Here is a 16890-nt window from a genome sequence, read left to right on the forward strand (position 1 = left end):
AAATAGGAAAATATCATCGTCCATCGTTACTTTACATTCCCCACTCTTCCTATGGTAAAAGGAAATCCCAGACACGATTTAACCGTGCAATGAAAGCTTTAAAAAACTTTGGGTTTTGAGTTCTGAAATTTTTGTTCTTGAACGTCTTATGTTCTTATTATCGCTCGTGATCCACAAAATACAAGGTTTTTCATGTTTTTAACATTCATGAACTGAAAATGAAGAGCGAGAAATAAGCTTAATGTCTATATCTTTCTGAGCAAAGCGAACGGCACGCGTTGCTTGACTGTATGGTTGTCACCCCTGTTCATAGCATTTCGCATCGCACGGGCCTTAATTAGGGTTTTTCGATAAAAAAAACACATTTCGTAATCAGTATATTTATTATTTAATCTATATCCATATTTGTTAACAGTTAATCATATTAATTAAAAATAATAGTAATAAAAAGAGTATCAAAGTCATATTCAACAGCTATATTATTAATGAAAAAAACTGCTATGACAAATAACAACATAGGTATATTCAATATAAACTATTAAGTAGCACATTCATAACATTCTTTTATTGCAAAAAACTTGCAAAATGCAAATACAGAATTAATATGAATACAAATTTTTTTTTGTATATATATGTATATAAAATAAATCTAAGTAGTGTTAACACAGATTAAAAAGAATGGTTAAAGTTATATAATCCTTCAGATAAGGTGCACATCAATAATAAAAAATCTATTATCAGTCTTCTCAAAATTATTAGAAAAAAAAATAACAATTAGGTTATAAATGTGAATGGAACAGCCCAAAACAAATTTAAAATTGCAAAGGTACAAAAATCTATGTATTCTTTAGCAAATTCATCATTGGGTCATATAAATTATTATATGAAGGGTATGCAAAAGGGTACAAGTGCTCTTTTTAAGAAAAATACCAATTTTGGTTGGAGGCAAGAGGATTCAAGTGATCTAACATCTAATGTTATCTATAATATGACGAAATATATCAAAATGAACTCTAAAGTAAAACGATACAAGTACATTCGTTTCATTTAGATCCTAATCATTAGCATCAAAAAAAATTAGTAGCAAAACGGTATAAGCGCGATTGTATCAGTTTGCCTCTATTAATGTAATCTACCTAATGTAATTAGCTTGTCTATATCCTTTGACAATGTAACTTGTGTTGTTTGTTATTTATGCAGTACATAAAATAGTAATTAATGACTTTTTTCTTTAAAAGTACAAGAAACGAGAATTTTTCGTTTTTCAACTCTGAAAATTGTTCTAAGGTGAAGAAAGGAATACTAATGTTTAACTTGAACAAACTTTAAAATGTCTATAACGAAATAAAGAAAATTTCTTATTTAAAATGTGAAATTTTATTCTCATTACTTGTGTTTATTTCGCACCTATAAGTATTCTACACATGAAGAAAAATATAGCAAAAAAGCGAACCCCAGCAGTGACAATTTAGAAGTTGAAGAAACGCCCGACGAAGATGCTGACGAAATGAACCGTATACTAGATTCAGATTAACATTTCTTTTGTAGCATTTTTTATATTTTTTAATAAAGTTATTTGAAGCTCAGAAAATTTTAATAACGAAAATTTGGTTAGGTTAGGTTAGGTACAATACATTTATTGTATTTTAATAATTTACAATTTGAAAAATAAAAACGGATTCTCTATCATCTAACCCCTACATGTTATACTCTCCAATCTCTACTTTCCCTAATGTTTCCCCCTTGTTTGTATTTATTCCTTTAATAAGTTCTTCTAATGTCAGTTTTATGTCTGTCTAGTTTGATTTCATTTATATCGGCTCTATCTATTAACAAATTCAAAAAGAATCATAATAGGGTATTTGCATCGTTTGAGAGAAAAATAGTGCATATACAACTTTTATTATAATTTTTTTTTAAATTCTTTGATCAACATTTATAGAGAAAAAAATTATTAAAAATTCAAAAAATTTGTAGGTAGTTTAAACATTTCTGTAAGGTCGCGTGACGTCATAGGTATAAAATAAACACTGAACATATGATACAAAGTAAATACGACAGTTATTCTCTCGGTTATTCTAAGATAAGCGTTATTATTAATCTGAAAAAAGTTTATATGTAATTATGCAAGAATGTAAAACTGCGATTACAAACATGGTGCAAATATGTACTGAACTCTACAATTTCACAAAGTAGCTTTTCTTTTGATTGACCAAAGTAGTGAACAATTTTTTTAAACGAAAGAGGTGTTCTAAAATTAGTTTTGGGACTGCCATTCCACACCAAGGCTGCTTTCCAACAAACGATATCTACAACACACTGTAGCTATATTCATTACCCGGAGAATATACATTTTTGTTTGTACCAATTATATTGACAAACTTTACAAAAATAACCCGTCAAGATTGAATAAAAAAACTAGGGTTTCAAAGCCTAATTAACCAAAATATCAATATTTTTATTTGTACATAAGATTCAAGACTCCCTTAATATATACTGCCCATTTGCTTTTATATATTTGACAGTTCCTTGAGACCGCGGCGAGACTAGGAAGTTTTAATTATCTGTTGCAAACGTTGTCAACATTATAAATCTGTTGCAAATTCAATTCCCTTATGAGATTTCTTTAACTTAGTATTATGAGGAATCCTGTCGTGGCACTGTCGGCTCAATAAGCACCTGAAGACCCTAGCACAGAATACAATGTATAGATTCTGCTGCACAAAGGATGAAATCTCTATCCACATTCTCTCGGAGTGTCTAGAGTATTACACCTGGGAGTGGGATTAATAGATCAGCTGCAAACACTGAAAATCCGCAGTGTCACAGCAAGAAAGGGGGACACAATAGATCCTTAGGATCGCAGTGTACATGGTACCCCAATATGCATAGAACTTAATATTAGGTTTATAGAAACGAAGTTAAAATGCAAATTTTGGATGGGTAACATTCGTACGGTGGCAATGAGAAGAACCTACTATCTCTCTTAGAAGATCCCAGAAGACAATCAATAGAAGTAGCTATTCAAAAACAAATTGTGTTACTCTAGCTACTGAAAATGGTTATATCAATACATATTTGTAAAGTTTTTAAAGTTTCAGAAGGGCATTGATTTAAACTGACTTATGAAAAACTAGAACAGGTAGAAATTGGTTTGAAACTCGGTTGAAAAATTTACATCGCGGGTATTGGAGACATCTGTGGATATCTTTTTATAGTAGATAATAATAAATTTCCATTAATGAGTATTTTTTTAGAAGATAATGTATTGAAGTTAATAGAGGAGGAACTCTGCTCAACAGTTCAGTGGCCTACACTGATGACATTGATATACTCAGTCGAAGGGAGCGTGAACTTAAAGAAAGCTTTGAGCATCTAGAATAATCCTGTAGAGCCACCATTAACGAGTCCAAAACAATATACATGGTTACGTCAAGGAACAGAAGAACTCCTCTGAGGTTTCTCAAAGTAGGCCAGTATAAATTCGAAAATGTACCGTAGTTTAAATACCTGGGATTACTAGTGACCGAAAATAATGACAACTCGATGGAAACAAGAGAACTTATGAAAGCGGGGAATAGAGCATATTTCAAGTCTCCAGCGACTTCTAAAGTCACGTTTACTGAATTGGAGAACGAAAAAGCGGATCTATCGCACAATTCTCTACCCAGTTGTTATGTACGCTAGCAACACCTGCGTGTTGAACAGCCGTGGGAGCGTAGCCGTACAAACACCGCGCTATACCTGCTCGATGAAGAGCCCAGCCTGGTGACAGAAGTCAAGAAGGCCAGACTCAGATGGTTAGTCCACTTAGAGCGTATGTCTGAGGAGTGGGGGTGCACAAAGCGTACTGGCAGAAGTCCGAGGGCGACGACTGTCTAGGCTACCGCGCAAACGATAGCTGGATGATGTAGAAGTGGATCTTCTGGAGGTAATTGTGAGGAGGTGTAGACGCTGAGCATTGGACCGTGATGACTGGAGGATTGTGGTAGATGAGACCAAGGCTCTTTGAGGGCCTTAGTGCTAGTGGTAGTAGTAGTAATATATCGCCACAGTGTGGATCTATAGAGTCTTTATAATTTATCTATTTAGTGTGGAGAAAATTTGTCTCTAATCAACATTTTTTCCTTTTTACTGTCTGCAGCTGCTTGTTGCTCCGATATTGATAATTTATTGGACAAATTTACACCGTTTTTACTAATTCCTGAATCATTTCTACATCAACACAGTTTATCTTAGCTCAAAGTTTCAAATGTAAATTTAAAAATTCTCAAAGCAACATTGGTAATTAAAGTCTAACAATTACGAGTGATAATGAATCTTGTTTTCAAAGATGTACTAATAAAACTGACATGGAAACTGATGGTAACTATATAGCTCAATTTATATTTGTGACATGTTCCTGGAAAACAGCCTAACTCTAGCTGTAAAACGATCTAGATTTCGTATACTAAAAAGACTGTACAAAAAGTATCTAATTTCTAATTCTTTTATCCATTTTACATCATCTACCTACAATTTTAGTACAAGACCTATTTTTTTTTATTTACATTCATTTTATGTCCATTTTCAACACCAAAATTTTTTTCAACTATATCATTGCTTATAATAAAATTCTATGACACATCTGAATTAAATCAATACGAAGATAAGCAAATTTGAGGGTAAATATACTAGGGTGTTCCATAAAACACGAGAACGAATGTCCCAAAATAAAATTAAAAGGTTGGAATCATAAATTCTTGGGATAATTATTATTAAAAATAAAATGTCTCTCGAGTTTTTCAGGAAACACGATTAGATTAATAAAAATTGCATACTTATTTTGGATAAGAAACAGCTAATTTCAACTAATGTAATTATTAAACAATTTTTGACAGCTTAATAACGTAAAAATATTGTCCAGACCCTGTACACATACTTTTACCTTTTATTACGGATCACCCTGTATCTATATTAAAACGATCATAAAATAAAACATTTCTAAACTTATACGAGTAGATAACCCCCTAAAAAAATATATTTTTGAAACTAGAATAAAAATAAAACGAAAAGTTTTACAGAATTTACATTACATATATCTCCCTATCTAAAAAATATTTACAAAGATAAAATAATTATTTGTATCTATAAATTCTATATTGAAAAAAAACTATAAGAAATATAACTCAGCTGCTAAATATTTTGATTCAAAATTAAGTAGTTTTATACAGTATTGGAGAAAATTTTAAGGACTTAAGAATATGAATATAAATTCTCAGTTAGACAGTAGAAGTAATATTGTGTGAGTGAGGAATAATTTGTTTTCGTAATTTCAATAGTAAAATAACATTCAGTTTCGTATATACATACATCGAGTTGAACGTGAAAAGCCTAGATATTTTTACCTGTTTGGTTTTCCTCAATCAGGCGTCTATTTTCTATATTGTTACATTTGATATTTATGTACGTACATATTGATTATGTATTATGTATTGGGTACTCCAAACATAAAGTATTTAAAAAGGTTTATGATGATATCAAAAAGAATGGCGCTGAGTTAACTGAATAGGTGCAAGGTTTCCCGCAGTGACCCCAAAAATACTCTACCAGTAGACCACAATTGTCTTTTTCGACGTTAAGTAGACTAGAAGAATCCTACCTCAGAAACATAACAAGTGAGATACGTTTGAATGGTCTGTGTCTGCTCAATGTCTATCGTGAGATCACTCCTACTGATTTGCTGGATCCAAAATAATAGAGTAACAAACATTTTGGTGTCAATTCGAAACCATGTAAAAAGATTTGGATAACTTTAGCTGAAAGAGGTAAATTATTTCAGCCCTTGTTACGCTTATTTTTGGATTTTTTTATTTACTGTTTAGAATATATTTCCAAGAAATTTTAAATGATCTTTAAAAAATGATCATTCTAAATCCATAAATTATCGTTTATTACCCCTAAATTTGGAATACAATAAGTAGGGTACTTGTATGTGTGTATGTAGATTTGGGGGTATCATATACACCGTGACCCAAAGGATCTATTGTAAAACTTGTAAAAATATACCTGTTGAATAATAATAGTGTAACATATTAGTATTAATTTGTATCCATTATAACTTTTTTACTGACACTGAGAGTAGGAAGAGACTCAAAATTTTTGGTAAACCCCCCCCCCATTTGAAAATTCTGGCCATGCTACTGGTTTCTCGGTCGTGTAGAACAAAGGTGATAACAATTATAAATTGAAGACAACCAGGGTGTTTTACATTAACATAAAATAATCAGATAACAATAAGTTGATCATCTTTGTTTTAAATCATTTATGAACGCCTTTGAGTAGTTCTTTAAGGCATACTTTTATTTTTGATATCATTTTGTTATATTATGTTATATTATTTCAATTTCTGTATGAACCCAGTTTGATACTTCCTATGTTCCTCAAAATATTTTCCAATACCAGTTCTTAGTACCTAAAATCAAACAATTCTATAAAAAATGCTATAAATTATATGTAGTTTAAAAATAGAAATGTTTTAATTTGAAAAAGGTTACTTTTATTGTCCCTTTTTCTCATACATAGGAGTTATGTACTTAAATATTTTCTATTGCTTTCTTTGCATTTTTTTTCAACCAACTTTACATGTGTAAATATACAGGTTTTGTATATTCATGCAGAAATACAAGTTGTAGCCTTTTAGCCACATAGATTTATTTATTCTTCTGTCATAGATAGTTCAACTGTTTAATTTCATCTCTTGCTTTTCATTCTTTATTTTCAAATCATAATCAAATTATTTTTTCTCGGTTTTTTTTCTTGGATTTACTTTGTTGTGATTCATATTTTTTCCATTTCCAGTTACATATTTACTGCTTCAAATTAAATATTAACTTTAAAAATGAGTAACCTGAACACTATGATAATTTCAATTCCTAAAATATTTTCTTATGAAATGTTTGATTCTAGTTATTAAGATTACCCTCTACGTCAAATTTAAGAGTAAATTTGATGTTCAGTCTTATACCAAGTACAAACAAATTACTGTTGCCTCTTTTCTTCTTCTAACATTGCATCCAATTCGTCGGTGAGATTCGCTAACATATTCCCTATATCATTTAGGACATCAGCTGGTTCCGATCTTTGTGTTCGGACGTTCGGTTGTTGCCGATTAGGCGTGGGGGACGGATGAGGTGGCAAACCGCTGGGGCGTGTTGGTTTAGGAGAAGAAAACTCAGCGGCACGGCCGCCGCCAGCGCGAGTACGGATGGTACCGGCGTTCTCGTTGGCAAATGGCAAAGAATCAGATTCTGTACTGGAATTCGACTGAAATAGACAATAAAATTAAATCATTAATTTTGGTCTAACTCATTGGTGGTACTTGAAGACAATTGTCTTACAACGGATGGGTAGTAAAATCCTTCTTCGCCAAATTTTTAACAAAAACCACTTAAAAGGAGTTAAAAATTATGAAACTTCAATACAATGACATTTATAAACTAATAAAAACACTATCAAGGCTCGTTTAAAAAAGGTCAGTTAGAAAATAGAATATTCGATTATGTCTGGTGGTTAACAACTTGAAGACACTAGTTTACTGAAGGATTTATAGAAATTCTACTGACTTGTATCAGAAATTTGTTAAAGTAACATGTGATATCCATCAGGAAGTAAAATAATCTACAGGGTAGAGTTTTGAAGTCAGACCAGTGTACCAGTAACAGTGGAAAGTGAATTACTGACCAAAAATTACCCCTAAGGTTTGTCCTTCAACAAACTTGCATTTTGGCAATAGATAATCTTTTTGTAAAGGTGTTATTAGTATAATAAATACCTTGAAGCTTGCGTCAGAACCGTTTCTGTGCTGCAATGCCAACGTTTTGATTAGCTCCTGTTCCTCAACGCTCCAAGATTGAGATGAATTCAGCTTACACTGAGTATGGGACATTCCTGGAGGAGTTCCCGGCGCCGGTGGAGGCGGTAGTGGAAGATCACCTATGAAATCAAAATAACATTATTCAATCGACAATCAACACTAACGCATTTAATAATTCTTACCTTGGTTATCTAAAGATATACTAAGACTATCCGAACTAGGATAAGCAGGCAGAGGTAAAGGACTAGAGGTCTGAACGTGATGGATTTCCACCGTGGTTGTTTGTTCATTACACTCACTGTCTTGCCTTTTGGGTGGATTCGGTGGAATTTTCTTCCCCATGAGAGGACTTCCAGTATACTGCACGTGATAAGCGCTACCATCTATAACATCTCTTGGTAAAGATTTATACTGAGGGCTAAATTGGGGTTTCTCAAAGTCCGGGAAAGTTTCTCTAGCTTTAGCAGCTATTTTAGCGATAGGTCTTGGTCGAATTATGCCACGTGGTCTCGGAAGGGTCCCTCCTCCCTCGTATAATAGTGCTGTTTCATTAGTTGGTGTTATATCACCGTCGTCATATGATCTTGTACGCCAGCCTATCGGTTGTTGGTAGTATACTGTTTGGGGATTGTCGGCAGTAAATGTATGATGTGTTCTCTCATTGGGATCTTCTAGGGATTCCAATGATTTACCTCGACCAGTCCGTATCTGAAAAGTATGCCCAATAAAGGAATTTATCCAATTGGAAACTAGTTTCAAGATGTATATTAAGGCATTTTAAGGTATAATGATATCGATAAGAGATTTTACTCATTGGAAATTAGAAATAGAATAATTGAGGTTATGAATTCATTCAACATGAAATTTGTTGGGCAGTTTTTACAAAATTGACAAACCATATGGACTAAATAAATTCATTTGGTTTTCTAGAACCTTTTCATACTTTAAAAACTAAATTTATTTTGTTTTGAACACATATATACTGTAAAAAGTAATATTAACGTAAATATTAAGCAAAAAAAGAACTGATATATATGTAATGAATGAGAATATTATTTTATATGAGGTGTTAAAAACTTTCTAATCAATACAATCATAAAATATGATTTATTTAAGAGTTAAGTACTTTCAAGAGCAGTTTCTGATTTATTTATTTAATGTATGTGAAAAAAGTTCATTGAACCCATTCAGTCGTAATCACTAGTATGTAAAATGTATTATTTTAAATATATATGGATTTTGGAAAGTTTATTAGAAAAAATTAAAAACAAATTTGATTGTGGTATAATTAAAAATGCCTAAAAATACACCTAAAACGATTATTCGATTAAAAGACTGAATATATAATGTGTGGATGTTGGAAACAAAAAAAATAATAGTGTACCTTAATAGGAACAATGTCAGTGCAATACAATGACGATTGTACGTAGTGTGGATGTCCTGCGGCCTGTAGCTGCCTTGTCTGGTCGATTTCCCAGGGTTGGTGAAAAGAACGAAAAGTGCTGTGGACTGGGGGTACACCAGGCGATGGAAGGTCCACAGGAGCGTGCACCAGGACGTCCTTTTACACATAAACATGCAGCATAAGCAAACGTAGAAGGTATATGGATTGGTTCGGGGGTTTTGCGGCTAAAGTGCAGCAAAGGTCTTTCCAATGCCATACCACAAGTAAATATCATTACAGAACATATTTTCGTTTATAAAAGAGTATTTATATTAGTTGAATATTTAGAAAAAAAATTTATAAATATAAAATTGTTTTTGTGAACTGTAAAAGTATGTTCTGTAATGAGAAAATAAATAAAAAATGAACAGTGTAACGTGTATCGTTTGGAATTAATTAAAAAATTTATTGGTATAAAATAATTAATCGTAATATCAATTAAGTATATAATTTTCAAAGTAATTAGAATGAATTTGAAATAAATAACTAATAAATTTAATATTGAAAATGATATTTACTGGGAAATAAATAAAAACTGTAGGCTATCCTTACTGACCTTAGTAAATTTTATATATAAGATAATAAATTGAATTAAATATTAATAATAAAAAAGTTGAAGGTATTAGCAAAATAATTAATACAAGGGATACAAGTATACGGCTGCACCAGTAATCATAACGAACCCCAATCAACAATCATCAGAATATAATTTAAGCCTTCATTCCAACGAATAAATAAATTCTTAACTATTGGGTACAATTCTAATAATATTTTGAAACCTGTTTTATTCTATATACTTGGTAATAGAGATGACTACAATATTATAGTCTGCCATAAACTACTATTCAGTTATTCAGTCTAAACAAAATTTCCTAAGATACTCAAAGGGTTTGGTTGATTTGTAGAAACATTTTAATCTCACATAAGTAGGAGTATATCTGCTCAATACCTCAAGAAATGTTTAATTAAGCAAAAATTCATGTATTTTGAAGTTTTGTATAGAATTTTGCTAGGATCTAGTTTACAGCGATCAGTTATCACTAATAGGGTTTGAAAAGTCACAAATAAAAAATTATGTGCCAACCAAATAACATATATGTATTATAATATCTCATGTTTCAAATTGGACTATGTTTTGAACTTTTTTTCCAAATCAAACTTACTTGGATCATTAACTAATATAGTAAATGAATTTGTAATTAGACATTGACTTTTAGAAAACAAAAATCAAAATAGATTTATTAGATTCTTCACAGTAACCAGATAATAATTTAGTTTTTGACAACACACAAACTGTTTTCACATTAGTATGCATATTAAAATTGGATTGCTGCGCTGTTAGCAGTATGATTTATGAAGGCATAACTAGAATGCTGGCAATACATTTTGGCACACACCTATTGTATAGCTTATATGGTCCTTCCTATATTACAAATCAAACTAAATGTTCTGTATAAAATTTGAATGGTGAGTTTTATTACCTTTCATTACTTTTTATGTCTATTCATACAGTTAGGACCAAAACAAAAGTAGATTTAAAAGGATGAGTACATATTTTTAGGACGTGAAGAGAAAATGGAACATTGATGTCTTTTTGTTGCAGGAAAAACTGCTTATTAACAAGTCTAGTATCGTGACAAGGAAAATAAAAGTGATTTTTAATCCAATATTTGAGCGAACTAGGATGTAATTAGTATGAAACGTTTTAATATATGTTTAATAGTTGAGCATCCAAATTATCATGAAAATTAATAACTGTTAAGAGCTTCTTTTTAATTTACACTAATTGGAGCACAAGTTACACATGTCTTTACATCTTAGAAGAAATCTAAAATTGAAATACCCGTAATATTAATAGAGATCAATTTATATACAACAGTTAAAGGTAAGTAGCCGTTCACAGATTTATGACGGAGGGTTGTAAGTCCAGGAAAATAACATTTTTGGATCCACGCTTCAATAGACGACAAGATACTATAGAACACAAACCAAGGAAGAGACAGGAATACATACCAATATCACGAAAGAAATGAAGTCTATATAAAGATTCCCTTAAGACAGTACAACACTTTTATGAAGAGAAACTAACTTCATTTGGTCAAATCTAACAAAGTTAGATCAAATATTAACAGTACAGTAAAAAACCTCAAGCTAGGAACATGAAGGATTGGATGGAAATTGATAAGTTGATCCATATCCCCCCTGGGTTTTAATTTCGTGCAGTTATGTAGATTGTGAGTATAGGAGAAGAAATTTAATGAGCTTACACTTGAAGACCAAAAAAGAGACAAGGATACCAATATAGCAAATGAAATGAAAACTACCTACAGTACAACACTTTTATGAGAAGAAACTAACTGTGGAAAGCCATTTAAACGAAACTGACTTTGTTATTGAGACAATACAGAAAAATATCGCAAGCATGGGACATTGAGAATTGGATCTAGGTTGTGAGATATGGATACATGTTGTTAATTTGTTTCAGATCTTCCCTGGATTATAATTTTGTAGAGACTTGAAGATCAAGAAAGAGGCAATGATACCAATATAGCAAAAGAAATGAAAACTCCAAGAAGACAGTACAACACTTTTATGAAGAGAATCCTACTAAGAAAAGCCATTACTAAAAACTTTACTTTGTTATTGAGACATTAAAGTGAAAGATATCAAGCTCGGGACATCAGGATTGGATGGAGGTGGTGAGATACAGATACATGTTGTTAATTTGGTTCATATCTCTCCTGGCTGCTGGCAAATATGTGAACATTCGTGTCAAAATTTTTTATTGAAAAATCGGTTTTAATGTTAGCAAAACTTTTTATAAAAATTTGTTAGATGAATCAGAAATCTGTGTTGGTAAGATGTGGAAATTAGGATAATTGAAAAAACTGTTACTAATATAAAGTAAAACTCTATCGGCATTCAATATCATGTTTGAAAATAAACTAAACATGCTCAAATAAAAACTTATAATGATGATAATGATAAATATAATAATGCATGTCTTGAAATAAAAATTACTTGGGTTGAATATAATCAGTAATACATTTACATTTTATGTATATATTTGCCATAAAATAAAATTTGTGTATTTAGAAGACAAATCACGTTATGTAATAAAATTATAATTTTTATTGTAGAGATTTAGATGTCATCTTCTAAAAATAGTTTTGTGATACAACACAGATTATTGCATGGAAAGAAAAAATTTGACCTTCTGTTGTGTATCAAATGAAATTCACTATATAACATTCATTCTATATTCTTATATTTTTGTGTATTTGAACATCTTCTGGTCACCTTTTTTACTTTATCACTGGCTTATTAAAGTCTCAGCAGTACTGAAATACCTGTCTCTTAAATATACATTACAAGGTATACACAGATAAGCTAGATTCAGTTTGGAAATAACCAAAATTTGACTGAAAAGATTTTTAAAGCGCAGAAATAGGCTAAAACTTAGCAGTTTATGCTAAAAGCTCTAAATCTAGATTGAACGGTTTCGTAGAAACTTGGAAAATCAGAAATTCCTTGTGTTTATTAAATATATCTGAATTATCAGTAAAATAGAATAAATAGTATTTAATTTAGTCATTTATGAATAGGTAAAACCTCTTCTTTATAATGACTGATGTTTCATTCACTATTGCAAATCTCATTGGTAGTTTAATAAAATTTTCCTTTGTTTTTTTATTATAGAAACCTACAGCAGCTACCTTAATATATTTTTTTAATTTCAAAAGTTTCAAGCTTAATTCAGAAAAATTATGGTGAGTTTTGATTTGTGTCTTTGTTTCCAAAAAATTTACAATTCTATGAAGGACTTCATCATGAATATTGACTTAACCTAAAACTGGAACCCACCAGACATATGAAATTTGATTTTAATAATATTGAAATTGATTTAGCTTTTAAAAATTTTATAAAAACCAATATATGATATAATTGGTATATATATATGACTGAAAATATTTCGAATGAAACGAGGAAACTCACATTAAAATATTTAGTAAACTATTTCTAATAGTTTCTGTTATTCAAGTGGAGTAAGTTCATCATGTTATACTCTGTACATTCAGTACTAACTGTTAAAATGCTTTGGTTACTTTCCTCACTGTATGCAGCAACAAATCCAAAGGACATCATCAGATGTGATATTATTAGTAGAAGCAGAAATTCAGCAATGTGACAGAAGAACCCTCCTTGTCTGATCATTTAAGTATCAAATTTGATCTGGAGGCAATACCAACTCAACCAGGGGTAAATAGAGATTCAAAACTCACTAATTGGGAGTCTTAGATCGAGAGCCTCCAACGGAGTCTGGACGAATCTCCTAATAACATAGAGACGGTTGAGAAAATAGTAGTAGAGAAGAAGCCTTAAACCACTTGTCCTACTTAATCAAGGTGGCATGTGTAAATAACTGCTCAATTAAATCAAATGCTATGCGGATGATCTAGTAGTGGTAGTGAAGGGTGAGCCTTCAGGCATAACCTCTGCCCGTTTGCAAACGGTCAAACACAATTAAAAACTGGGGTGATGAAGATCAACCCCAGTAAAACAGCACTAGTTCCATTTACAAGGAGAAGGCAAATGTAAGCGCACCAATTCTTAATCTTTATAAGATCTTTCCAATGAAGTAAAATATCTAGGATGAAACACTTACTTTGAACAATCACCTAGACAACTGCGGCTATATGGACTTGTCACAAGCTTATTGGCAAGACATATGGACTAAAGTCTAAGATGGTATTCTGGGTATACCAAACTCATGTTACTAACTGTTAGAATGCTTTGGTTATTTTCCAACTGTATGAAGACATTGTCACTTTGTCATTTTGACATTTTTCTCAGTTATGATCCAGTGAATTTTATAATTTTCTGAATTCAAATGAGCTCGAACTTATTCTGCATAGTCAAAATGTTCAGTATCGTAAAACCTTAGGACACATTTATTATATATACATTTCTCAAAATTATTTTTCTTTTTCTCATTGCTCAGATTTCATATAAAGTTTTTGTTGAATTTCTCTTTTGGGTTCTGAAACTACAATTAAACTCGCATCAGATCAAATAGAGCGAAAAGCATTTTCTTAGGTTGAGACACGTTTTTCAATAAATTTGTATTCTGATTCTTCAACAGAATTAATTGGGGAATTCTCAAAATGGCAATAAGAACATAAAATAAAAATGTACTAATGAATATTAAGTACCTCTAAAATAGAGTTCGTAACACGAGCAAATGGTTTACGGTTTAAAACCAAACTCACCTGTGTGGCATATATTCTATTATCATTGTGTATTCTTTTTCCGGACTTAATATCCTTGATCCGTTTTATGGCTAACATTATCTTTTTCTGATGGCCTAGTTTTACTATACCGAATTCCTCTAAATCTTCCCATGTTAGCTGGGTAACGTCGTCTACCGTTTGATAATTTTGTTCCAGAAGAGCAGGAAGATACTCATCTAATCGCAACAAATTTAACCACTCTTCTAGGGACCCCTAAAAATAATTAAAATTCATATATAATTAAGTTATTGAAGATATTGTATTACTTACTGGTATGAATTCGGGCAAGTTGTCAGGGAGATTAAGTTGAGCGATTTCAGCTTTCAAACGTTTTCTATGATTCGGTTTTTTAATTCCTATGGCAGTCAAATCTTCTGGTGTCATTCTTCCTATTGTAGGCAAATCGTATCCAGCTGCTATAAACAGTGGAAAATATTCTTCAAATTGTAAATCTACCAGCCAAGAGTGAATTATTTCTTGATCCTGGGAAAAAAACAAAATTTTATATAAAATAACAAACAATGAATGAATTTCCAAAATATTTAGAAAAACATTCCCGCCGTTTAATAAACTATTTTTGATTATGATTTAAAAAAAAATATGGAATCATATTGTATTAAGTTGGATTAATTGTCGCTGATGTCTAGTCGTTTAGAATTGTCTCAAAAAGGCTTAAACATAAAATTATACCATTTTAGTGGTATCAAAGAAACTTTTTTGTTTTTAGATTACTGTCGTTTCTAAATTATTGTTGATAAAAGAATTCTCCTGAAACCTTAACTCCAAATGTCTAAAACTGATATAGGCTCTAAAGAGGATTCTTTCTACACTTAAAATTTCTTATTGACTTCAAATTACAGTTCAGTTAGAAAATAGTTTATGTGAAAAAAGAATTAGTAGGATAATGCATCACCATATTTGCCGTTTCAAAAACCTTAAAGGATGTTTTCCAATCCAGATTGAGGAAAAACGAGTACAAAAGGATGAAGATCATTCGAATCATCTACTTTAGACTGAGAATATTGATTGTCCTCCGCAAACTATGCGTCTTACAAAAAATTTGTGAAGACATCATTTGTTGCAAATTGTTTTGCCTACAAATATGTTTATTTAACTTTTTCTCCTAAATTTAAAATTAAACAAGTTATAAGCAAAAAATTTTCTTTTTAGCTCTATAACTTTTTTTATACATTTTACAAAAAAATACCTCAGACCAATCTTGTAGATGATCTTTTGAGGAAAATTTGCTCTGTATTTTTTTTAATTTCATTCATTTAAAATGCGGTTACAACGCTCCAAAGTTGACTGGGTTCGTCAATGCTCATGAGGATCAAGACTTCAGTCTGTATCAAAATATGTTATTTTGAAACTAATTTTAAAACAGAAGAGACTTAAAATCAAGAACATTCAGAAACATATAAATATATCAAAAGGTCAGAGCAGATCTTTTTCTAACTTTCCAAGGAAATCTGAGCATACCCGTTGACGCAAGAGCTTTTGATCAGGACTTAGTCAAACTTTTGTCATGTGTAATTCCTCTTGTAACATTTTTCTAACCGTTTCTTTATCGGCGTTTATAGCCTCGGCAATCATCCGAATGATCTGCACGCACAATTTTGGTCACTGTTTCAGGAGTTGAAACAGTCACTGGGCGACCTGGACGCTGGTCATCTTCAATGCTTTCTGAGTCCTCACTAAAGCGCTTACAGCACTCAAAAGCACGCGCTCAATATAGAGAATTGTCCCCATATGCCTCTTGCAACAATTTATAGCAATCAGTAGGAGTTTTGTTCAATTTAATTCAATTTTCGGCAGGAAAAAAAAAAATGGAAACGAGTTTAGGGACGTACATAGACAAGATATTCAGATACCCAACGCACTACTCGTTTTTTACGTCTAGGGTGCCCCCTAGGCGAACAGTCTCGTTATTTAATAGCTAAACCTCGTATATAATTGATTAAATTATGGTAGGTAAAGCAAAAATGAACCTGTTTCATCTTTAATAAATATAATTTAGACATGGAAGTGGTATGCAGATTACTAAGTTTTTGAAGAAGCTACGAAATTATGTGGTTAAAAATTTTCAAAATATTTATTAATTGACGAAAACAATTTCTCATTCAAATATTGGTTCTTTATAGTCATATATAAATGGAGGAATATAAAAATCTTCCCTTCCTGATTTACGACTACTTGTAGAAAGTGTTGCTTAAGATATTAAGTAAAATTTTGAAGATATACTCATTATAACATATATATATACGTAATATAAATTAGAAAAATGACAAAAAGCAAGTTTC

At 31.3% G+C, this 16890-nt stretch overlaps 1 protein-coding gene across 3 annotated transcripts in view; it reads right to left on the bottom strand.

Annotated features, from left to right (window-relative positions):
• Positions 1–364: 364 nt before the first annotated feature.
• LOC130899133 (caskin-1) overlaps positions 365–16890 on the bottom strand; it is a 142795-nt gene continuing 126269 nt past the window's right edge. For all 3 annotated transcript variants that reach the window (XM_057808913.1, XM_057808912.1, XM_057808911.1), the window contains 6 exons: positions 14861–15073; positions 14570–14803; positions 9240–9416; positions 8038–8563; positions 7814–7974; positions 365–7305 (listed from right to left, as the gene is read on the bottom strand). In XM_057808913.1, coding sequence (XP_057664896.1) covers positions 7021–7305; positions 7814–7974; positions 8038–8563; positions 9240–9416; positions 14570–14803; positions 14861–15073 — 1596 coding nt within the window. In that variant the 3' untranslated portion in view covers positions 365–7020. The remainder of the gene's footprint in view (positions 7306–7813; positions 7975–8037; positions 8564–9239; positions 9417–14569; positions 14804–14860; positions 15074–16890) is intronic.

This window comes from Diorhabda carinulata, chromosome 10, assembly GCF_026250575.1.
Source record: "Diorhabda carinulata isolate Delta chromosome 10, icDioCari1.1, whole genome shotgun sequence".
Taxonomy (NCBI): domain Eukaryota; kingdom Metazoa; phylum Arthropoda; class Insecta; order Coleoptera; family Chrysomelidae; genus Diorhabda; species Diorhabda carinulata.